Here is a 24,330-nt window from a genome sequence, read left to right as displayed (position 1 = left end):
CATAGAGTGGTTGGTCATAGATAGAGTGGGTTGCTTTCCCTATCCTTTAGCCCATTTATGGGAACATCTTACAAGTAACTTGTAAAATCAAGTGATATGAGGGCACGTGGGAGTGGAAATTTTGCTCCCCCCACCACCTCTCCTAACTCTTTTTTCTTTTTGGGAGGGTATCAAAATATCAATTCTTCCTTTGGGAATTATTGAACTCAATTCAAGCCCCTTGCAAGTACTAGTCATAAAAGACAAGGCATCTCAAGCTTTAAACCCTCCTCTTCTATTCACGTCACCAAATTGCTTCATTTACTACATCAAATGAAAACCAATACCCCACCTCTCTTCATTTCCCCCCTTCTAGCTCATGCTCTGCTGTTTGTTTGACCTAAATATTTTTTTTTGACTTTGTGGCTTTAAAGTAATTAAAATTTTGATATCCCGTCGATTTGACGTTAAAAGATAAATTATGAGGTTAAGTCATAAATCGATAATGACCATTAGATTAATCGTTGTTGATTTTATATCTCTGTTTAGTCAGAATTCTGATATCATGTTAAATTATCATTTTAATGTAGAAGTATAAACCATCAAGCTATGTCATAAATTGACGATGTATGTATCAATGTCATACCTTTAATTAATCAAAATTTTGATGCAATATAAAAATATAAACCATTATATTAGTTCATAAAACAAGAATTTATATATGTTGATTACTTGTCAAGTTCAAGTCTCGTATTTAAATTCGATTTATTTATATTTGTTAGATCTTAATCAAACTCATCGATTGAGTTTATGCCTTATTCATTAAGTTAATTCAAGGATTGCAAAGATAAAAATAAAGAAAAATTAATGTGTTAATACAATTTTATGATTATGATATGTTGATGCTATTTGAATAATCTCGACCCACCTAGGGTTTTACCATCTTAAAACTTATATTAGGACTTTGCTAGTTATACTTAGCAAATATATTTGTCCGCATCATTTATCAACTAGAAAAATAAGAATAAACTTAAATGCAAATGGTTGAAAATTCATGATGTACTTACAAGTATAAAGGACCATTCATTTGATTCTCAAATAGTTATAATGCGGCCTTAGTAACATCTAATGTTATAAAGTATTAGGTTTTTTAATAAATCTATTTGTTTCAAAGTGTTTAAATTATTGTGCGAAACAATAACTTATATGATTTAAAATTTTCATTTGCAAGGGAAATAAACTACCATTAAGGATAAAAATATCATAAATTCAAGAAATACCGAAGATTAGATTTTACGAGAGAAAAAAAGTTATCTACCAAATTTGCTTGAAATGTTAATATATATAAAATAATTGTATACCCTTAAAAAGTTAATATAAATATAAAATAAGATATAATAATATTGGACAATAAAAAAATATTTACTAATTTGATATCACGAAACATAGTTTAAACGATAAGTTTTTTAATTTCTTTCTATAGCTTATCATGACTAATTTTTTTCAAAAGAATTTACACTATATTTTAAATTGCATAGGATACGACGACACCCTTTTTGTAACATGATAATTTTAAATTACGAACATGTGAATTACGGATATTTTCATATTTGGTTATTACATAATAAGATGGTTAGCAAAAGAGGACAACAATAATAATAAAAAAAAGACGCTTTAAAATTGATGGCATCTTTTGATTTCTTATAGTTGCGCATGGTTAGGTTTTTTGCTGATGTAATTTTAAAAAAATTAATACCATAAAAAATAATTCTATATTTATCATACTTTTAGATTTTGGAGAAATAAATTTGTCTTTTAAAAGGACGGCTCAGTATAATAAATTTTAAGATAAAAAATAAATTTATTATTTTGAAAGACAAATTTAGTATAAAAATGAATTCGTCTTTATATCCAAATCTTCGAGTATATATTGGGAAGTAAAGGATGGGTGTACCGTATAGAGGTCCACAACCCTTGGCATTTATTTAGAGCAATGTGCAATCTAGCTTCAGTTTGCTTCATTTATCAATTTTCTTTTTAATGTTGACGAGACTTGCACCAACTATTCATCAAGTGTACTACCAAATGATCCATCCCTTTCACTTCATGGTGCTCATTAAGCTTATAAATGAAAATTGAAAACCAATCTATTTAAATCAATCAAAATCAAAATCGATTAAATTGATTCAATTTTAATAATTATAAAGATTGGTTTAAGAGTTTAGAAAAATCGATTTTATGGGTTTGATTTTTTATTTTCAATTTTCTTGCCTTTAAACTATAACAATCAGAGCAAACTATCATTTTAAAACTTCTTATTATATTTATCATAGTCATTTACTAAAAAAAATGTCGTGTATTAATTATGGGATAGAAGAACGATAATTTTAAAATGAAGAAAACAAGTAAATGATTAAAAGAGCAAAAACTAACATTTAAATAATCGGTCAATCAATACTATTCAAGGCGGGTCGAGGTTTATTAAGTAATTAATTAATTAATTTTTTTTTTGTATGTGATGAATATTCTTAATTTTGTGTTAAATATTTTAAATTATGAAAAAAAAAGGAAAAATTGGGGTGGGTGACCCAATGGGCCGAGAGCCCAGGGGCACGATTGCCACAAAGCGGCAGTTTAAAAAAGGCTCAAAGCCTTGAGCCCTATATTCCCGGTTGATGGTTCAAGTGGCCATCAACCGACTCCTAGCGCGCGTATTCCACAATTCGTGGGGGCCGTAACTGCAAAAATGCATGTATTCATGCTTATGTTCAATCTACCCAACAATCCAAATCTTCTCTAGCAAATTCAGTTGTTTCCATTCCGCGGGTATGTCTTCTTCTTCCGTTTCATTCTTTAATTGTAGTCTTTGGTTAGTGTTTGAGTGGTTGTACTGTAGAGGACACTCGTTTGAATGATGTGAGTTAATGGGGTTGGTTTTTTTTTTGGTTTTGTTTCAAACAGTTGGTGGGTTCTCATTGATTTGTGCCTTTTCGATGCTTTTTGTGTCGGTTTTGAAGGCTGGTTTCGAACTGATTGTTTTGTGGATTCTACTGATTTCGTATTTCTTTGCTTTGATTGATCGAGTTTCAATTCGTTCTGTTTGTTGTCAAGGATTGGACCATTATGTGAAGATACAACACTGGTATTGCTTTTAGAATCAATTTTAGTTGACAATGCATAGAACTGGGTGGTTTGCTGGGGATCCAAATCCTCATTGTTTTTCTTCAAGTAGGAAAAATATGTAATGGGGTTTTGTTCTTTTCGATGGTTGGATTTTTAGTGATCTAGTATTATTCTGGGTATTGGGGACTGTCTAGAAATGGGTTGGCCTTGAAACTAACTGACAATGAGCATGATGATTCTTCAGTATGACTAGGGTTCTTCATTTCTTCTAGTATTGAGAAACTTTATACGTTTATATTTATGAAATCGCCTAATTTATGTGGTTTTATGTTGTCCTGCGATATCGGAAGGTTAAAACAGACTGGGGTGGGTGAAGATAGTATTTAAAATTCCAGTGAGAGTTGTTGTGAATTGTGTGAGGAGTTTGAGAGGGGATAAGCGAGGTGTTTCAGTATTTGCTCTACTCCAATTCTACAGAATCCTAAGCCTTTGGGGAGTACTAAAATGCCAATGTAATATACCGCTGAATGGAACACTAAACATAACAATACCTAGAAATTGGAGAATACGAGAAATTGGTTGCAGCAAGACTGCAAGAGAGCAAAAATATAACTAGTAACCAATTAACCATCTTGTGATGTAGAAGAGCCACTAAAGCACAATAAGACTTTCTTTTCTCTTAAAACTCATTTTTTGCAATGACTTAAAAAGGCTGAAAGCACGCTGAGAAGAAGAACCAATTTTTCTGGTATATTTGGGAGGAACAAAAAGCCAAATTGGTGTGGAGAGCAACAAAGGGAATCGGGTTTTGACAGCTACTGTCTGTCACTAGAGGATCATAGATTAGGGGGGTTGAGCGGGGAGGCACATTTTTCTTTATATTATAGGTTTTAACATGATTTTGTATATTTATATATTGCATAGATGTTATCAATGAGGTGATATTTTGAATTGAAGAACTGATTCGATTACCGTATCTTTAATAATCTAAATTGATCCATAGCATGTCTTCATTCTTATTTATTAATAAGGTCATGCCCTAATTTATCAGTAAATGAGAATTCTGCATCTTCTACTTGCCTAGAAAGAAAATTTGTTTCAGTGAATCATACTATTTGGGTTTGTCATGATGGATCAAGTGGATTTGGGTTGTGAGACAATAGGGCGTAGTTATAAGTTCTTCATAAGATGCTAGATAATATTGGATTTTGCTCCTTGTTTGTTCTTATTGTTAAATCATAGCCAACTTCTCATGGAGTTTGGAATCTTTAACAATTGGAATTTAACTTTGTTTTAGTTGTTGATTCAAATGATGACAGGTTTTATGGGGTTCTCTTTATTGCAAGCTTTCAGATGCAGAATACTGTCATTGCCTAACCTTCCAATAATACGATTTGGCAGTTTTTGGTTGGAAAACTTCCATCAGTTACGAACTACTTTTAAAAGAGATTCCAAATCCAAGTTTATTGGATCCAATAATTTTGAAGCTTCTCGAGGTAGTTTTAGTAGGGCATGGATTTCACGACCTATAACACCAAGAATTGTAGAAAAAGACAATGACAAAGATACAGGGAGAAGTAAATCAAGCCACCCCTGGCATGAATCATTGGAAGCAAGTTTGAGAGCAAGAAGTATAAGTGAATCATCATTCAGTGAATTCAGTACTTTGATGCTGAACAGAGGATTAAGGAGAGCCAAGACTTGAAGCATCCAGTAAAAAGATTTGTTATTGATGTTGAAACTACTGGATTTTGCAGGGAGACTGGCTGGATTATTGAAATTGCTATCCTGGATCTTCTAAGGGACAAGAACAGTTGTTTCCAAGCCCTCGTAAAACCAGAACAGCATGTTCCAAATTCTTTTCTGCATGGTATTACAACCCAGATGGTTAATGAACCGAATGTTCCAAGGTATGTTATTTTTTAACTGCTGAACATTTTATTTTGATTCCTCTCTGCAATATTTTGGCATGTAATAAGGTCCTCCCTGTTTTATTCAACTTGTGATCCATTCCCTTGTTTAGGAACTGTGAAGAAATACACTGCTATTCCTGGAAGGAGATCACTGATAGCAATTTGCCTTAGTTTGGATGCCCTCAACTGTGGGATCCTCCGCGCTTTCTTGCTCCTCATGCTTCAATAGAAAAGAAAAACAAAAAAAAACAAAATCTTTTTTCTTGATATACCATTTGAAAGGCTAACTGAAATTCTGAGATTATTTTTCTTGAAATTGGAACCTGTCAATGATTCAGATAACCTTTGTAGCCAAAATGTATGAAGAAAAGATGATACAATTTGTTTCTAAGAAACTCAAGGAGTACTTTGATAAAGCAATAACTGATTACTAATTCAGTCTTACTGATGTGCATTTCTTGTTTAGGACGAAGGACTTGATTCCAATCCTAATGAAGTATGTTAAAAGCCGTCCATAAACAGGATCAAAACCATCGTCAAGAATCTCACTGCAGGGACTTCACAAGTACCATGGGATGCCAGTGATGGGTTCAAAGCATAGGGCCATGTCAGACTTCTTTGAGGTTAAATATATATAATTGTTTGTGACTCATTGGTCATCACTCATGACATTTTTTTGAAGTTTCTGTACTGTTTCTTCCATGGATGGAATGATATTTTGCTTATAGCAAAAAGTGTAAGGAAAAATATGTACACGTTCAGGGTGGGGCTGCTTTCGTTGAGAGTTGAACTCAAGACCTCCCGCTTACTAAACGGGTGCTCTAACCAACTGAGCTACGAAAGCAATATGCCTGTGGATTTATAAATATTTAATAATTCAAACAATTCAATTATCTACTGGCTCAACCAAGACTATATGCCAGCAACTCTTAATTTGCTATTAATTTAAATAAAATCATAAAAAAAATTTAATATATAAAAACAAAAATACATTATACCAAGATAAATTATCATTTTAATTTTACTATTAAATTAATGATTATAATAAAATAGCATGATATTTATACAAAGATGGACAATGTCTTTGGTGAGTTGGCCAATATTTTGAAAAACATGCTTGAAAGGTAGTTTTGAAAAATTATTATCCATTCTTTTTAGGGACAAAATTTAAATATAAAAGCAGTTTTTGTGAATTATTCTTCCTAAAATAATATAAATTTATGTATGATACAAAAGTTTGTAAGGTGTTTTCAATGTTTTTTATTTTTAATTAAAATATTTTCCAAATTTTGAAAATACTTTTTTTTAATTAAAAATGTATCAACCTTATTTTCTAATTTGGAAAATTTACAAAAACTATTTTCAAGATAGTTTTCAAACATATGGTTAATGTCTTAATGAATAGAATACATAGGAAGAAAGTAAAGTAAGAATTTTTCCTATGGCATCGTAGGTGATCTGCGTAGGTCACCCGCAGGAAACCCTCTCGTGTCCTCTCGCTCCCCAGCCTCCCTTCCGACCCACACCCACTCACATTCCCAGAATTTTCAGTTGTCTTAGTGTTCAGGCGGTTAGGGGTATTTCCGAAAATAACCAAAACTCCATGGTCTTTTCCGCAAACCGCGTCCTATAAATTCTCGTACTAGCGAAGTCGGTGGGAGACGCGGACACTCCCAGCAATTTTCTCCTCGCTTCTTCCTTCTTTCCTCACTGCCTTTTCCGTCCTCAGTTTTTGGCTATTGACGCATAAAGTCTTAGGTCTTCATTTTCTAACATAATTTCCAAATTGCCACCATTTCACTAGGGTTTCCAACAAGCCTTTTCACGATCAATGGACTCCGATTTCGCCGCTCGTTTCTCTATTCTGTCAAAGCGTTTTCAGTCTCGATCTGGTTCGTTTACTTTTATTTATTTATTTTTATTTTAGTTTTGGGGGTGAGATAATCTTACGTTTGGTTTCCGAGAAAGTGCGGGAAAAATTTAGCTGTTCGGAGTGGTGGATGTGAGGTTTTTCGGCGATCGGGCGGAGGTTTAGGGTTTTGCGTTGGGATTTTTTGGAATTGGTTGTGATTTTGGTTTGGTTTGTGTTAGTACAGATCTGTATCTGGAGAGAGGAGGAGAGGAGTTTGACGGCGATGAGGAGTGTTTGCCGGAGTTTCTTTGTCCGTTTTGTGCGGAGGATTTCGACGTGGTTGGACTTTGTTGCCATATTGATGAGGAGCATCCCGTTGAAGCAAAAAATGGGGTAAGAGGTTTGGAATTGGATTGTAGGCTGTTTTGTGAGGAATTTTAACTCTCTTTTCCTTGTCTTTTTCCCATGAAAGGTGAAATTAACGTTTTTATTTGGTTTTACTCTTTTGCCTATAACTGTTGTTTTGAAATTTGTGACTTTGTTGATTCAGAATCTCACTTTTTGGTAAAGTGAGATTGATATTGCTCGGTATTGTCTTGATGTTCGATTATATGTTCTCTAGGGTTACTAGTCCCTAGAATCTTTTAGAAATTGGTTGTTTGGTGCTTCTTATCTATAGTAATTTTCCTTTCTGTAGACTTTGTTTGTTGACAAAAGGATACCAAGAAAAGAAAATTGGAATTGTACAAACAAATATCAAGATCAAGCATGCTTGGGTTAAATGTATTGTTTTAGTAGGGAAGAAAGTAAAGCAGAGTTTCAATTTTAGGGTTTGATTGGCTTCTTGGAAATTCATACTTTATTCATGGACTAGCACATTGTGAATTATGTTGTTGTGATTTGCGTATGGACTGTGAGGTGCACTACAATTGAAAGTGATAGGAGGGGCTTCTTTTTCGGTTTTTAAAGGTTTCTTCTAACCGATGCTAAAATGCATTATGCTTGTTTTCCAGCTTAACATTGTGTTATACAGACATTTAGAGGGCCTATTGTTCTTCTATAGGAGCTAGTGTGGTCAACAAGCACTACTCTGAACTTTATTTTACAATATGTAAATGCCTAATGCCTATAGTGTCTATTGTTCCCCAAATAAGATAATGTTGCCACACTAGAAACTTTCTTTACAATTTTTGAATGACTATAAAGGGAGGGATGCTGAGGAGTGTGGAGACTAGAGAGACTTCCACTATGGGAAAATTAGGAAGATGTTTGGATGATGTTAAACAATTATCTTTGTTGGGGTAACTTTCTTTCAATTAAATTGATGATGATCAGTTGCTTGGTTGGAAGGAAATTGTGCTTTTCAGTTGCATTCACTACATCTGTGCTCACACTGTATTTGTTTGAATTGTCTGTTCTTGCAGGTATGTCCAGTTTGTGCGAAAAGAGTGGGGATGGATATTGTTAGCCATATTACAATGCAACATGGAAATTTCTTTAAAATATCCTTTTTCACTTGAGTTGCCTTTAAGTCTTGTTTTGGATGGGGAATGGTTTGTGGTTAGTCTGTTTCTGGTTTATAAAATGCTCAGATTGTGAGAACTTGTTGCATAATATCAGATTGATATTCATTTATGGTCTAGAGTTGATCAATTAATAATGGAACCTGTTTCTTTATTGACAATCATTTTTTTTTTCCCTAAAATATGCTAACAGCCTAAGCAGTAGGATTGTTTTCCAAGGTAGTGCTCAAGTGTGTAAGATTAGGGATGATAATGGGCAGGTTTTTTTGCGGTACCTACCTGTTCTGGACCTAATAGAATGAGTTTGGGAGAAACATAAACAAGTTAAAGGTAGGTTTGAGGATTTTTTTTAAACTTGGGTTGAATTTGAGTGTTGCCTTGTCTTGCCCTGCTTGAATTATATATATAATTAAATAAAGAATAATTTAATTTGCTTTCATTTTTCCCTTTTCTTAATGCATAAGATAAATAATTATTTTTTTATAAAATAAATTATAAAAATTTATAATATTTATTTATTTAGAAATTATATTTGTTTTTAATATAATTAAAAAATTTAAAATTAAAAGTGAAAAATTGTAAAAATGTTAAACAAGGCGGGGTGGGGCAAGTATGGGAAATTCCCTTTTCTACCTACCACCACCACCCCCTGGTGGGTGATCCACTTGAACCCGCCCTGTCACCATCCTGATGCTTGATTAATAGGTATCTAAACCCCACCCAATAGGAAATCATGTGGATAAATATTGTATGAGTTAGTTTTTTCAAGTATGCTTCTAACTACAACATCTTTCACAAGCCTAGGCTCAATCCAGTGGGGCTCAAAGTTGATGAGGTCCAGGTTTTTCTTCCTAGGATTTGTGCTTGATGATCCATTTAAAGGACAGCTTCTCCTTTCAACAACAAATATCTGGGACCTATTTTTTTGGAGTTTTCTTGTCATTTTAACTTGGTTTTACTCATATTTCATATTATGATTGTGATTTAAGACATGATTTTGACCTTAAGTCTTCTAGTTGCACTTAAAACATCTTAATCCACTGTGTTGTGCATCTCCATGTCTTTAAGCCATTGTCCCCACAATCTATTTTATTGTGTATTCGTTTTTATTTCATGTTTTAATTTTCTTAAAACTCATTTAGACCACAGCTTTAATATGAGCCTACTTTTTTTTCCTTTCAATTTTCTGTCAATTTCTTCAAAGCCCTCAAAACTTTCACCTGTTCCATGCAACTTCATGGCCTTTATTTGTATGATCATGATGATGTTATATTATTCCTTGACTAATGATTACGTGCAGCGGAGGAGGAGATTCCGCAGGGGTGGGTCCAACTCAACATTTTCTATATTGAGGAAAGAGCTGCGGGATGGAAATCTGCAATCTATTTTTGGGGGTTCTTCACGCATAGTTTCTTCCTCCAATTCAGAACCTGATCCATTGTTGTCATCATTTATGTATAATGCGCCTGTAGTTGATGAACCTGTTGTTGTACAACCTGATTCTTCCGCTGAAGCAAGTGTGGTAAAGGAGAGCTCAGATGAGGGTTTCTCAGAAAGGTATGATCATGGGCATTATTGGTTTGTATTTTTTCTTAATTCTAAAACTTTTTAAATGTTATTCTCTGTTATCTAAGAAATGAATGGAAAAAACCTTAAAGCTTAAGTTGCAAAAAGGAAGTTTGTGCTGTTGAATTGAAATATATTAGTTCAAGGGGGTGGATAGTTACTTTGGATCAAATATCTGGTGGTAATGGTTTTTCTTTAAATAAAATTTTTGGTATTTATGCATGTTGGTTGAATTTTATTAGAATTAGGTGTTGGTAATATTTCTTATTCTAGATGACTTTGCTTTATTGACTTGTATTCTTGCTTATGTCCCACTGTTTTCAACATTAGCCGAGCCATGATCACAAAATTTAATTGGGGAAGCTGGAAGGAAGGAATTGTTTCCTTAAATGTTTGCATTCTTATGGCTTCGAAGTGCAAATGTTTGCTTATATATCAATGTTAAAGACAAGGGGTTCCTTGCTTTTGTGCAGTTTGTTTTGTCTAAAACTTGTGAGAAACTGCTTCATAGACTAATGGTATGTTCACTTGATTTTTAAAGTATGTTCAATGAAACTTTGGAATGGACAAGCATTAGTATCATTGGGGATTGAGTTTCTCAATCATAATTAGGCATAGTAATTATAGGTTTGCCCCATTGTATATTTTGTTTGGTTATAGAAGACATGAGATAACACAAACAAAAATGCAACTGATGTTTAGCCATTTGGGGGGGCTTACAATCTCTTAAGGTCTTTTAAGATTTACCCTAGAGACTTCAGAGATAAAAGATTTAAGATGCCAGACTTGGTTGAAAAATGGCAGAGATTCTTTTCACCCATCCTCTGCCTCTCCCTACCCCTGCCATTAGCAACTGAAAACACTTTCTGCTTTATATTAGGAGCTCATAGTATTGTTCTAAAATGCAATTATTCAGAGCATTATTTTTGTAAATCTGACATTAGTTTATGATGTGGCAGAAACATCCAAAAGCCTCAACTATCAGATAAAGAGCAAGAGGAGAAGGCTAGGAGGTGTGAGTTCGTCCAAGGGCTTTTGCTGTCAACTATTCTTGAAGACAGCTTATGAGAGTTATGTATAATTGGCTTGTACGGCCAAATGTATTTTGAGTACCGGGAGATAAGTTCCAAGAAAGGGGAAAAAGATGTGATCAAGTTGGATATATAGTTGGGTGGGGAGGGGAGGAACAATATATTATTCCCTATTTGTATGTAGAGAGAGAAGATTATGATGAAGAAGATGGAATAGGTTTTCCAACTTTTATGTGCTCAAATGAGGTGCTTTTACTAACTTATTTTACAAAGAGGTGGTGGCAATTGGGTCCTATTGTATTTAGGCTATCTCTATGTTCATAGTGGAAAACATGTAACAATGACTTAAAAACTACTTAACTTAGGCATTGCTACAACGTTAAAGCATGAATGCATTCACAAGGCGTTAATCCAATTCAGGGGCTCGTCTCCAGCCCCCTGCTGGTCTCGTTCATGAACGTCCGCCCACATTTCCAGGTCCACTCCCTTGGTTGGCCTGGACCACGTATTACACTTCTGGTGCCATGTCCTGCCGGGCCCATCCTCTGGCCTAGCCTGATTTATTGGAGCCTTGGGCTAATTTGGTCTTGGCCATGCCAAAAAAAGTCCAGGGTCCTCGTATTTGGGCCGGACATGATGTATTGACCCAGCGCATGAGAAATATTGGTCCAAGTCCATCTGGGTCCCAACGGCCAAATTACAGTCCTAGGCGTGAGAATTTAAAAATGATAAAAAGAGAAATCAGAGATTCTATTGTCGTTAAACCACAAGAAGGGTGGTAGTGGACAACTGTTATTGTGCCCGTTACAACTACCCCAAGCTTGTGAATCCATGATTCATTCAGCATCCCATTTTGCTACCCATTTTGAAATAGGGCACAACACCCACATTCCCCTCAGGCTAAATAAATATCTAGAAGATGATAAAATTTGTTGATGAAACCTTAAACTAAAAAGGACTAATAGTATACATGTCAACCATTAGCATATGGGAAAAAAGGCAGTCAAATTCTGTAAGCTGCTAGTTTACAGTATTAGACAAACATATCAAATATACAAAATATCCCCAATTTTTCATCATCATCATCACCATCTCTGCTTAACAAGCTGCATTTACTGATATTTTCAGTTTATCAACCTTAATAGTCTAACTCCTAGCTTCACAAAATCATTCATACACGTTATCATTGGAAAGCCCTGCCAGTTGCACTGGAATATCACATATTCCACACCTCTTACCTTAAAAACACTTCCCCAGCACATCTCAACAGCCATTAACTGACTATTATTACATTGCCATCATCCTTCTGCCTACCGTGCCCTCATGAATGTGAAGAAGTAGAGCATTTCTGGCACTTCTTTAATCCAACATAAGGCGTGCCACCAGATAAAAGGAAAAGGCATATATAGTAGGCCTGAGGCTGTGAAGACACAGTGCTCTATGACTGACCAAAAATCTAAAACATTGGGGGACAATTGCTGCATATGTGCAATGGGCTTCTTTTCCAAAACTACTAGTATGGATCCCTTTGCATCCTAAAAAAACGAAACAGAGTCTGACTAGGAAAAATTCTCCCTATCTCACCTCCAATATGAATTGTGGGACACAAAGAACTGGTAGTCAGGATGATTAACTTTCAAACTTCTGAGCCAATTATCAGCAGCTCGCAATAGAGAATTGGCCTTTGGACATTCACAGACTCCATTGTGATTCCAAACAGAAACTTTGAACTTGTAGAAAGCAAGCCCTAAGATGGATAATGACAGCTTGAAGGGCATACCAGCACCATGGACCTCCTGAACACTTGACCCACGAAAATCCAGCCAATCAGTGTTTGCACCTGTCTCAAACAAGATGGAAATTCTATCACAACCTGCATGCAGAAGCAGATGAATTCATGCTCATGCATGTGCACATGTATGCATACACATGTACATGTACATGTACATATAAACAGAGGATGGGGCAAAGAGAGATACTTTGGAAGGGTGTTGACAGGGAATGAAATGTTAAGAAGCAGGCGTCCAGATTCTGTAGAGTTGGACCCATGGGTATCCTATAAATGGGGTACCTACATCAAGTACCCAAATAAAAACTGTAAGGTCAATAATTTCATTGTATGGTTTTCAGACTAAGAATCATTTTTAATAGTAAATCACAATCACCATAGGGACATTACATACCAAGCCACAGAAACCCAACTTGAAGGCAATAGATCACAGCTTCTGTATGTCCTTAGTTCCGGAAACTTAGATGCAAGAACTGATATCTGTTGGATGCAAGGTGATGCATATGTTATAATGATGAAAAATCTTTGCAAGGGAAATATTGAATCTCCCAGTAGATATTGAACTTGCCTTATCAGCCAAAGGTTCTCGACCATATGGGGAATCCTGCTCCAAGTACTGAAACAAAAGTAAACCTGGAGGGTTGGGAACCTCGCCCTCACCACTTGGTGAACCCATGAAGGGTTTATTTCTCAGAGAGAGTCTATTCATATTCTGGGTATTCACATCTGCTAGTTTCTGTTGGCTCCAAGGCCCCTGAGCAACCCTATTGGCACCTCTTTCTACTCCATAATCAGCACTGCCGTCACTACTTGTTTCCCTGGATGATTCTGCATCACTCTCTTCACCAGGTCGCCTGTCACAAAATGGAAGAAAGAAAATGAAATACAATTAGTGCACCAATAATTAATTGATTAATCTTCTTGACATGATTGAACCTTTTCTCCTCCAATAGTTACAGTGAACATAGAAGCTACATTCTGTTCAAGTAGTATAACATTTCACCTGGGTTACAAGTTACATCCTGTTTCAAGAAGTATAACATCTCACAGGGGTTATGAACAGGAAAGTATAGAGGAAATAATGATGATCCATCAGAACGTGACACCAGCCAATGTGGCGTTCAAAGGCAAGGATTAACTGAACATTTTGAGTATCAGCCACCAAATGCCCATCCACAGAATGAACACAGGATTGCAGATGAATGTGTCACTGGAGAAGAGGAGCTCTTTATTCCTTGCAATGTATTTTATAATTGTACTGGACATTTAATACCCAAACTCTGGGCAGTAGGATGTTAAACAGCTGCAATAGTGTCTGAAATAGCGCTTTGGAGCACATTACAGGTAATTCATATTCCATATAACTTATTTTTTACTGAGCTTATTTATCTTTTCTTTTTATCTCCCAAAATTTATGTATTTGAGTTTTATCTGAAACCAAGTCCTATGACTGGTGTGAGGATTGAATGGAGGTAGAAAGGGTGTTGGCCAGAGGTTCTAGGAGGTTCAGGGAAAGACTTCTGAGTTTGGAAAGGTGGCGACATGAGTCTGGGTGTGAGGTGAAGGAGGGGTCTTGCAAGGAGGCATGGGTGAGAGTGTTGGGTCTTCCTTTGCATTTGTGGAGCCGTGAAGTGTTTATTAAACTTGGGGACTGTTGTGGAGGTTTCGTTGCAGTGGATGAAGGCATAGTGAACTCGATTCAATTGCAGTGGGCTAGGATCCTAGTGAGGTTGAATGGGAAAAGTCTACCCGCCTCGTCGCAGCTAGTGGTTAGGTCTTCGAGCTATTCTATCCAGTTGTGGTGGGAAGTCCCCCCGAAATTTTCCAAGGTTGTTTCGAGGAGTTGCAGCAATGGGTAGCTAGAGTTGGAGGTCAGGGGTGACGAGGGTGGTGGATCACACGCGGGTACAGTTGTGGAGATGGACATACCTCTGTTGCAAGTAGGGATGATGCGTTGAACTCTAGAGGGAAGAATGGCTGTTTTGGTGAAAGTTCGGACTGCTGCATTCAAAAAGTTGTTGCAGGTGGGGAAGAATTTGGAGGTGGTGGCAGGGAGAGCTCGGTTGGTAGGAGGGACTGCTTGGAGGAGATCGTGGGCTTGGAGTGGGAAAATGGGGCCATTGTGGGAAGCCATCTTTATTGCAAAAGGCCCATAGGGTCAGTGGGCTGGCTGTTGGAGAAGATGGTGGGTTGGGCCGGGCCCAGGGGTGTGGCCTTTCTTTTATTAGGGAGGAGGTTTTTGGGAGGCTGGTTAGCCCTTTAGGGCTTCTCGTTGGGGGTGATCGTGCAGTAGAGATTGTCCCGACGGAGATGATCGAGTCACCTTCGGCTTGGATTTCAAGCACCGATGAGGCTCTCTAGGTTGAAGCGACAAGGTACACCTCTCGTTCCTCTTATTCTTTGGTGCTTCAAGGGATGCAGGGTTTCTCTTCTTCTTCTTGTCGGAAAAGGGCTGCGAAAGGGGACTGTAGTCTTGTTTCTGGCTTGGGGATAGAGGTGGTTGAAGCGGATGTGAGTATTCGTCCTCTAAATGTGGTTTTGGTTGACGGGAGTTCTACGGCGACCTCTTCTGGGGAGGAAAGGGCTCTGGTTGTGGTAGGTGAGGCGAGCCTTGAGGAAAGGGACAACTTAATGAGACAGCTTGAGTGTGGAGCGAAGTCAATTGAGGAGTGGACAAGTTAGTGACTTTTTAGGCATGCCGACCACGGGTTTTGAGGAGGAAATTCTAGCTTTACTCAAGAAATGGAAATTGAGGAAATAACAAAAGGACAAGTGGTCTGGGTCTAAAAGGGTTAAGGTTGATTCCTCAAGGTTTGAAAGGAAACTTAAAAAGCTGGAGTGTTCCATTAATTTTAAAAGTTCGGGAAGTGGAAGAGCTCTCTCCCGAGAGAGTGGGTGTTCAATTTTTGTGGGTAAATGAAGTTAAGAATCCTCTCTTGGAATGTGAGAGGAGCAAATGATAGCGATAAAAGAAGGATCATCAAATTTGCAGTTAAGGCTCAGAAAGCGGATTTGGTTTGTCTCTAGGAAACCAAAATCTAAAGTCTATCGTGTAGTTTGGTTCAATTTTTGGGGGTGGGCAAGTTCTTGGAGTGGGGCACTCTTAATTCTCAGGGTATGGCAAAGGGGAGGGTGTTAGTCTTTTGGGATAGTAGGGTGTTAGAGCTTAATGGAATGGAAATTGGCCATTTTTTGATTTCTTGTCGGTTTAAGAATGTGAGGGATGGCTTCCGTTGGGAGGCTTAGGAAAGATTTCTAGGAGGAGTTGGGGACCATTAGGGGTTTGGCAAGATTTGTGGTGCATAGGAGGAGATTTTAATATTGTCAGATTTTCAAGAGAGGAGCAAAATTTCAAGATTGTCTTCAGCAATGAGAAGATTCTCGGAGGTCATTGAGGATTTGGAATTGCGGGATCTCCCTTTGCAGTGGGAGTCTTTCATGTGGAGTGGTGGTTTGAATAATCAGTTACAGTCGAGGCTGGATTAATTTCTAGTTTTTGAGGATTGGGAGTGCTATTTTAGTGGGTAGTTCAGTGTCTTCTTTCCAAACTTGTTTCTAACCACTGTCTAATCTTGTTGGACGACAAAGGAGCGAGGAAAGGTCCTTTCCCATTCAGATTTGAGAATATGTGGTTGAAGGAAGACGATTTTAAGGATTTGTCAAGGAGTTGGTGGATGGGTTTCTAGTTCAAAGAGTCTATCAGTTTCACTCTATTTGAAAAACTTAGAGCGCTTAAGGCTAGCTTTAATACTTGGAACAGAGAAGTGTTTGGAAATATCTCTGCTAGAAAGGAATCAGCCTTAAAGCAGATGGTGTTTTGGGATTCTGTAGAAGGAGAAAGGGTATTGTTTGCAAAAGAACAAAGTCTCAAAAAGCAAGCTTTGGAGGAGTACAAGAAGTGGTTGATAATGGAAAAAGACCTCTTGGAGGCAAAAGTTTAGAGTGTTATGGCTGAGGAAAGGAGACAAAAATATTGGCTTTTTCCACAAAATGGCTATTGTACATAAGACAGGCAACTCTATGGTGAAGATCAAGATAAATGAGACTTGGGTAATGGAAGAGTGTGACATCAAAGAAGGAGTGGCTCAGGTTTTCCACTCTCTTTTGTCTGAAGCAAAGGAGTGGAGGCCCAGATGCAAAGAGCTGCAGGTTGGGGTCCTTAGAGGGGAAGATGCAACAATGTTAAGAGGCTCCTTTCTCTAAGGAAGAGATTTTTGCTGCTCTCTTGAACCTCAATGGAGATAAAACTCTTGGTCTTGATAGTTTCTCAATGGCGTTTTGGCAATTTAGCTGGAGTTTTCTGAAAGAGGAAGTTATGGGGTTCTTTAACGATTTTTATGATCAGGGCAGGTTTGTCAAAAGCATTAATGCCACTTTTTTGGTTTTAATTCCTAAGAAAGAGGGAGCTGAAGATCTCAAGGACCTTAGGCCTATAAGCTTGTTGTGCAGCTTTTACAAGTTGTTAGCAAAGGTGCTAGCTAATAGGCTTAAAAAGGTGGTGGGAAAGATAGTTTCCAAATCCCAAAATGCTTTTGTGGAGGGAAAGGAAAATCCTAAATGCTTCTTTGATTGTGAACGAGGCTATTGATTCGATGCAAAAAGACGGGGGTGGTGGCATTCGTTGTAAGCTGGATATTGAGAAGGCGTAAGACCATGTAAACTGGAGTTTTCTTCTTTGGTTGTTGGAAATGATAGATTTTGGAGCTAAATGGATCAACTAGATCCAGTGACGTATTAGTACTGCCAGTTTCTCCGTCCTTATTAATGGAACCCCTTCCAGTTTCTTCCAAAGTTTTCAGAGCTTGAGATAGGGGGATCCTTTATCCCTTTACCTTCTTGTGATTGTCATGGAGACTCTCAGTTGCTTGTTGAAGAGAGCGAGGGAATGAGGGTTTTTTCTAGTGTGGCGGTTCAGTGGTAGAGGAGGTGTGGGAGTGGAGATCTCTCACTTGTTGTTCGCAGATAATACTTTAGTCTTCTGTGAGCCTTCTCTTGTTCAGGTGTCCTACTTGAGTTGACTTCTTATGTGGTTTGAAGCCATGTCAGGGTTAAGGGTGAATTTGGACAAAAAAGAGCTCATTCTAGTGGGGAGAGTGGAGAATGTAGATGAATTGACTATTGAGTTTGGTTGCAAGTTTAGCACGCACTCGTCTTCTTACTTGGGTCTTCCTTTGGGTGCTCGTTTTAAGGATGTGGCAGTTTGGGATGAGGTTAAGGAAAGGCTGAGGAAAAGACTTTCCATTTGGAAAAGACAGTATATCTCCAAAGGGGGCAGGTTGACTTTGATTCGAAGCACTCTGTCCAGTATGTTTATCTACTGTATGTCCCTGTTTTATATGCCAAGGAGTGTGAGTCTGAGATTGGAGCAAATCCAAAGAGATTTTTTTTAAGGTGGTGGGGCCCTGGAGAGGAAGCCCCATTTAGTAGATTGGTCTATTGTTTGCTCAGATAAACGAAAGGGTGGTTCGGGTGTGAGGAATTTGGCATTGTTGAATAAGACTCTTTTATGCAAATGGAGTTGGTGTTTTGCGGTGGAAAGGGAGGCCTTGAGGAGGCAAGTTATTTGTGGGAGTATGGGGAAGAAGTGGGTGGTTGGCGATCTTGTGATGTGAGAGGTAGTTTTGGGGTTGGTCTGTGGAAAGCTATTAGGAGAGTTTGGAATGTAATGGGCAACGATATGGTTTATTCTGTGGGAAATGGTAGAAGGGTTAGATTTTGGAAGGACAAGTGGTGTGGAGATGATCCTTTGTGTATTTCTTTTCCCTCCTTATTTACTATTTCTTTGGCTAAGGAGGCCTGGGTGGAGGATGTGTGGAGCCACTTTGAAGGGGAAGTGTGGGCTCCTAGGTTCTCTAGGCGGCTTAACGATTGGGAAGTGTTCGATGTGGAGCGTTTTCTCTTAAGGCTGCAAGAAAGGAGGGTTTATAGTGATGTGGAAGATCAAGTAGTTTGGACAAAGGCAAAGGATGGAAGATTTTCTGTCAAGTCTCTCTATAAGGCTTTGAAACTGAAAAGACTAGGGGATTTGGAACTCTTTGGTGCCTTCGAGGGTGAGTTTTTTTGCTTGGGAGGCTACGTGGAAAAAGGTCTTAACCTTGGATTGTATTCAAAGGAAAGGGTTCCCTTTGGCTAACAGATATTATTTGTGTCTTTTAGAGGAAGAGTCTACTGATCGCATCCTCTTGCATTGTGAGATGGCAAGAAGTTTATGGAACTTACTTTTTTCCCTTTTTGGGGTGTTGTGGGTGCTCCCATATTCAGTTAGAGAGGCGTTATTGGGATGACTTGGGTCTTGTGTGGGAAAGAAGAGGAAGAAAGTGTGGCTTTCAGCTCCCTTGTGTCTTTTATAGATAGTTTGGAAGGAAAGAAACAATAGGACTTTTGAAAATGAGGGGCATTCAGTTCAAGGGTGTAAATATTTTTTCCTGTGTAATCTTTGGGTGTGGGCTAAGGGGTTTTTTTTTTTTTTTTACTTTGGCCCCCCTTCCTTTGTGGATTTTGTAGATTGGTTAGGCTCTATTTAAGGGGTTCTTTAATCTCTTTTGTATACCACCTGTATACTTTGGGGCGCTTCCTTGATGTGCCTTTTTCTTTTTTAATATATTGCTATTTATTCATAAAAAAAAAAAGTCCTATGACTGGTGTAATTTAACCAATATGGAAATGAAATCCAGTCTGAAACCAACATCATAAACCAGCCTGTAGAATAGATTTAAGATTATTTTTTCTCATACAGGCAAGGCTAGAAAACCAGAAAGGGCACTAAACGTTCAATAAAATAAAGGACAAGTACCACTCCCCTAGACCACAACAAGAACACAGACAAGAAAAATAAAAAACCTCAGACACATGTTTTCTAAGTCCTGTCACTGTGCAAAAGTAATCATTCCAAGTCAAAACACTGCATATGGCTAGTGATTATCCTGTTTGTTGTTGCGAACAATGTCAAGCAGAGAGAAGTTACAGATAATGGTCTAACCCTCTTCAAGTATGTTTTCAAACATCAGTTCACTTAACACAAGAAGGAAATGCCTCAATATGCCTGATCAGAAAGTTCATAATAATTTTTCAAATCTTATTTTTTCTTTGTTGGAGGGAATAAAAACAGTAGTTTCTCCACTATAATGGCTGCCTAAGTACTCGATAAGCTTTTGCATAAGGTAGGAAACGCAAGACGGGTAAGCCAACTTGAGCAACAGATTATTGATTTTACTTGATTTTCCTGCCAAAGCCAGGTTGGAAAATGGGGAATAAAGACACCTTTGAGAGCCTTGGTTAGAGGAAAGCTTCTTAAAGATGTTGGGAACATTGGTATTCTTGAGGGATATGCTCTTCTAACTCTGGTCTTAGACAGCCCTAGAGTCTCAAAGAAACCAATGCTAGAAGACACGTTCAAGATAAAGGTTAGTTAGAGGCAGAAACCAAAGTGAAGTGGATGAAGAAAGGGGATTCAGAATTCTAAGCTTTTGAAATGCATGGGTAATGGTAGAAAAAAATAAGGTGGGACAGTTAGTACCCCGAGGTTTGGGTCCTCGTGGAGAGTCCTAAGGGCTTGGCCATGAAAAGTTCCTCGGTAATAAAAATAAAAAATAAAAAATGGTAGAAAAAAATAAGAATGCTGGGAATGAGGGGGCTAAGGGTTTGATTTTGCAAGGGTGAGCAACATGGTTGGAGTGCGATAAAAAAAAAATGGTTGGAGTGCAATTGAGCAGGAAATCAAAGGGTGAATTTGGTAGCAAAATGTTCTCAATTTGAAAAATAAAATCAATGAACATGATAGTATTTTAACAGTTTTCAACTGTCAAATTGCTTATAATATTGAAAATGTGAATATAATAATTTTAACATTTTTAGCGACTTATTTTCAGGAAATGTTTTGGAAACAGTTTGCGAGAAAATGTATTTACCAAACCCACTTTTTGAATTTTCTTCATTTTTTTTTTCCGTTTTCAAAAATAGAAAAGAATTTCCATTTCCACTGCTCAAGCCCTAAAGATGCCATCTTCAATATGATGGAGAAAATTATAGGCCTCAATGGTTTTTCTTTCGGGTTACACCAAGAGCTTTAACTTACCTTGAGAAGAACTCGATGAAAGTTCAGGAGACGCCATTATTAAAAGCATTTACTCCACCTTTATCAGTTATTTTTCACCAAGCCTTAGACCATGAAAATAGGTGGTTTTTAGACCATGTCCTCTTTAGTAAAGGCTTGAGCCTAAGAGAAAGTCGATTAAGGTTGTTTGTCTGGAGTCAACATTAATCATAAACATTTTATATGCTTGCATCCTTTTCACAGTGTAGAATTAGTGGCTAGCTTTTATGTTAGGTAGGTCTTTCTTTTTGAGAAGGTTAACTAGATTTTCGAACTCTGTTAGGAAGAATCTGTGGAAGATTCAATGGGTTGAGACTACTTTGATTTGATAATATGTGGTTAGAAGATGTAGGCTTTGAAATCAGTGAAACAATGGAGGGAGAGGGTGGCTGGTAGAACTTCTAGTTTCGGGTTGGCCCATAAGTTAAAAGCTTTGGAAGAGAATTTAAAAAAAATAGAACAAAAGGTTTTTAGGATTGTGGTTACTGAAAAACCTACGCTTCAAGGACATAAGAGAGTGAGACACAAAGAAGGGTGTTGTAGGCCTTCTGGAGGAAAAGGTGGTTTTAGGAGCTTGGAGAGAGGGCATTAAGGATCTCAGTCAAGCAAGAGAAGATGACTTGGAATAAAAAGATCAAGAGCCTTTTGATTTACAGAGGGTGATAGTAACACTAAATTTTCCATCAGCTAGCCAATGTACATCTAGGGCAAACTCAATTGGGATTCAAAAACGGGGGAGTTAAAATTCTATTGAGAAAGAGAATATACTAGACATCTTAACATTTTCAAAGGCTATACGAAAATGACTAGAGGCCAATACCAAGGCTTGATGGAGTAGTGTTTATGTCCATTGAAGCAAAAGAGAGGATTTGGTTGGAGGACTTTCTCAACAGAAGAGGTTTTATTTGCTCTAAGTGATAGGGTAAATATCATACTGAATAGCTTCCTAGCAAAAAAATTAGGGGACTCTGGAGAGGGGACATGGTGAATCCATTAGAAGCCTTTCCACCTTTTTGTATTGCTTCCAAAAGCAGAAGAGCAGAAAGACACTAGACCAATCAGCCAGTTGTGAGTGTGTACAAGTTAATTGCTAAGATCCTCAGAAAAAGAACTAGAAGGAAGTTTTAAAATGTCATAATGCTTTTGTGGTTAGACATAAGATTCTGGATGTTTGTTCTGATATCTAATAAGGTTGCACCTTTTCTATAAATTCCACTGATGTGTGTATGTGTAAAATTTTCTGGAGCTAATTGTTATATAACATTTATCTAGGCCTCACATGGCAGTAAATTTTTATTTTTGGTCAATGAGACAATAAGATGAGTTATAGATGGGAAAAATAGCTAAATCTACATAACTCAAAACAAAGCCTTTATAGGCCTATACATAGTGAATGATAAGAAAGATCAAAGATGAGAAACAGACATATAAAAAATGTATTACAGCCTCCACAAGTCATTTTCCATTTCAATGATGCCCTCAGGCAAGAGTTCTCTCTAAAAAGTGAGTGCATTAACATAACAACAAACACCATATAGTAGAAACTGAAACAATACATGGCTAAAGAAGGAGTGCAAGTGTAATGAGAAATGGAAGAGTCCAAATGTGAGGTGATCCTTGTAAACCTAATCAATTTCACTTACAGACCTAATAATAAAAATTCAACAATAACTTCCATTGACCCAACAAAGAGTTACAAGTTGAAATCCAAGAATGACACAAATATCTTATCGTTGCAAGGATTCAACTCAAAATAAAACCAATCATTAAAATTTTCAATTGGATCCTCTAGGAAACAAAAGTGGGGATATTAAACATAAGGAAAAACCAATAGGATGAAAACGGAAAAACCAATCATTAAAAAGACTCACCTTAGCCTGGGGGAGGGCTTTGATGGGTCTATATAAAGTTGAATGCCAGACAAGTAAGGCACATAGTACTGCACAACGGATTCACTTCCATTCAACAAAAGAGGAACTCCCGCTCCATATGCACTCCACTCCTTGAACGATTCCCATAAGTCCCCAAGGATGAAGTATGGATGAAACTCTGTTTGATGATTTCTCCATCCCCTCATGCTCGTCTACAGTTCACCAAATAAAAGCCATTTCTTCACAAAAATGAACAGAAATAAAAGACATTCAAGCAAAGATACATACCTTTGGTTGCCTGGAGAAAGTAGGAAAAATGAAAAGAAACTGAATTCTGACTTCAAGATTTTCATCATTGAACCAACTTAAAACCTTCGCTTAGTTGGCTCTAATCAAACTTCTAATCCCGTTCTATGTAAATCAAAACAGCTCAAGCACATAATTCAAATTTTCATTTTATTTTCTGTGTCTTCTTTCTCTCGGCAACCAATTTGGTTCAAAAAGTAGACTATCAGAGAAACCTATTTCCGAATCCCAAAATGTCGGTTGGCTTGCACCCGAGGAAAATGGTAGCTAGTAAAACTATATTTACTGATTGATGTAAAACATAAAATTCAAATTTTAAAAGTTTTCTGAGCAACCAAACAGAAAAGCGAAGAAACCCTAGCTTCCACTTTCCGGTACCTTGGGGAAGTGCTGCGCCGGAACCACCGGAGTGGTGTACTCCAAGAACCGATCCAAATTAGTGGAATCGCCGAGTCCCTGGTGAGAAACCGAACACGTTGACGAGCAATCATCGGGCTCGGTTCTGCTCTCCGGCTCGGCTGCAGCCTTGTGCTTCAACGGCTTCTGGACCTGTTGCCGATGCACCATCTGCTGCTGCTGCTGCTGCTGCTGCTGTTGCTGCTGCTGCTGCTGTTGCTGCTGTTGATTTCTTCTCACGGCGGGAGGGTCGTAGAATCGGTGGCCGTTGCGGCTCCGGCTGATCGAGACTCCTCCCTGACCAGACATTGCTGCGAAATCAAGTGAGTAGATTGGTGTGGGCACAAGAAACAGCGTCGTTTGTCTGAGAAGTGACGTTGATGGATATAGAGATGGAGTTTCTAGGGTTTTGGAGGCCGCAATGGAGTCTCAGAATTGCCTAAATTGAGAGAAAGAGATTCGCAGCGGAGATCTGAGGAACCAAGGGTCCAGAAGCCTCTAGAAATCGGCCTCACCTTTATTTCTCTGTGCCCGTTCGAGACGATTCCTGCTCCTTGTGTTTAATTACATATTTGCCTAGCAACCACCCCCCTATATAGTTTACATATAAGAAGAAAAATGTTGTTATTTCAAAATATATTTGGGTCATGAAAAAATAGTAGAGGAAAAAGCATAAAGGAATCTAAAATCTGGTGAAAAATATGAAGAAAAATTAGATATAAAAAAATTATCTAAAATTTTATATTGTAAGAGAATTAGAGAAAATTAAATTACTAAATAAGATAAACCTATTATTTTTATTTTCCTCTCTTTTCTTCCATTTATTTTCTTGCTATTTTTCTCATACTTTATCTCAAATTTTTATCATATGTTTTGGCCTAGAAAAATA

At 37.5% G+C, this 24,330-nt stretch overlaps 2 protein-coding genes, 1 long non-coding RNA gene and 1 other non-coding gene across 6 annotated transcripts; 2 read left to right on the top strand and 2 right to left on the bottom strand.

Moving 5' to 3' along the window:
- The first annotated feature begins 2,673 nt into the window (after positions 1-2,673).
- Positions 2,674-5,674, top strand: LOC117915080. Of its 2 annotated transcripts, XR_004651363.1 has the most exons (4): positions 2,674-2,805; positions 2,941-3,121; positions 4,422-5,012; positions 5,482-5,674. It is a non-coding gene; the product is annotated as an uncharacterized LOC117915080 (long non-coding RNA). The 2 variants fall into 2 exon arrangements; XR_004651362.1 differs by lacking the exon at positions 2,941-3,121.
- A 111-nt stretch (positions 5,675-5,785) lies between these two features.
- Positions 5,786-5,859, bottom strand: TRNAT-AGU. Its single transcript has one exon. It is a non-coding gene; the product is annotated as a tRNA-Thr (tRNA).
- Positions 5,860-6,653: 794 nt separating this feature from the next.
- LOC117915079 (protein DEHYDRATION-INDUCED 19 homolog 4-like) lies at positions 6,654-11,374 on the top strand. The gene is made up of 5 exons (XM_034830646.1): positions 6,654-6,907; positions 7,112-7,260; positions 8,292-8,369; positions 9,685-9,947; positions 10,916-11,374. Exons 1-5 carry the CDS (start codon positions 6,847-6,849, stop codon positions 11,022-11,024), a joined length of 660 nt encoding a protein of 219 aa, XP_034686537.1. The 5' UTR covers positions 6,654-6,846; the 3' UTR covers positions 11,025-11,374.
- A 558-nt stretch (positions 11,375-11,932) lies between these two features.
- On the bottom strand, positions 11,933-23,979 carry LOC117915078. Of its 2 annotated transcripts, none has more exons than XM_034830644.1 (6): positions 23,424-23,979; positions 22,740-22,951; positions 13,345-13,630; positions 13,171-13,256; positions 12,967-13,058; positions 11,933-12,860 (listed from the first exon to the last, which is right to left on the bottom strand). In XM_034830644.1, the coding sequence occupies exons 1-6, from the start codon at positions 23,748-23,750 to the stop codon at positions 12,568-12,570; spliced, it is 1,296 nt and encodes a 431-aa protein (XP_034686535.1). In that variant the 5' UTR covers positions 23,751-23,979; the 3' UTR covers positions 11,933-12,567. The 2 variants fall into 2 exon arrangements, with proteins under 2 accessions (XP_034686535.1, XP_034686536.1); XM_034830645.1 differs by having other exon boundaries at positions 11,933-12,827; positions 23,424-23,977.
- Positions 23,980-24,330: the final 351 nt, after the last annotated feature.

Source organism: Vitis riparia, chromosome 5, assembly GCF_004353265.1.
Source record: "Vitis riparia cultivar Riparia Gloire de Montpellier isolate 1030 chromosome 5, EGFV_Vit.rip_1.0, whole genome shotgun sequence".
NCBI classification, from domain to species: Eukaryota; Viridiplantae; Streptophyta; class Magnoliopsida; order Vitales; family Vitaceae; genus Vitis; species Vitis riparia.
The sequence above is the reverse complement of the archived record's forward strand: the minus strand, read 5'-3'. Positions and strand labels throughout refer to the sequence as shown.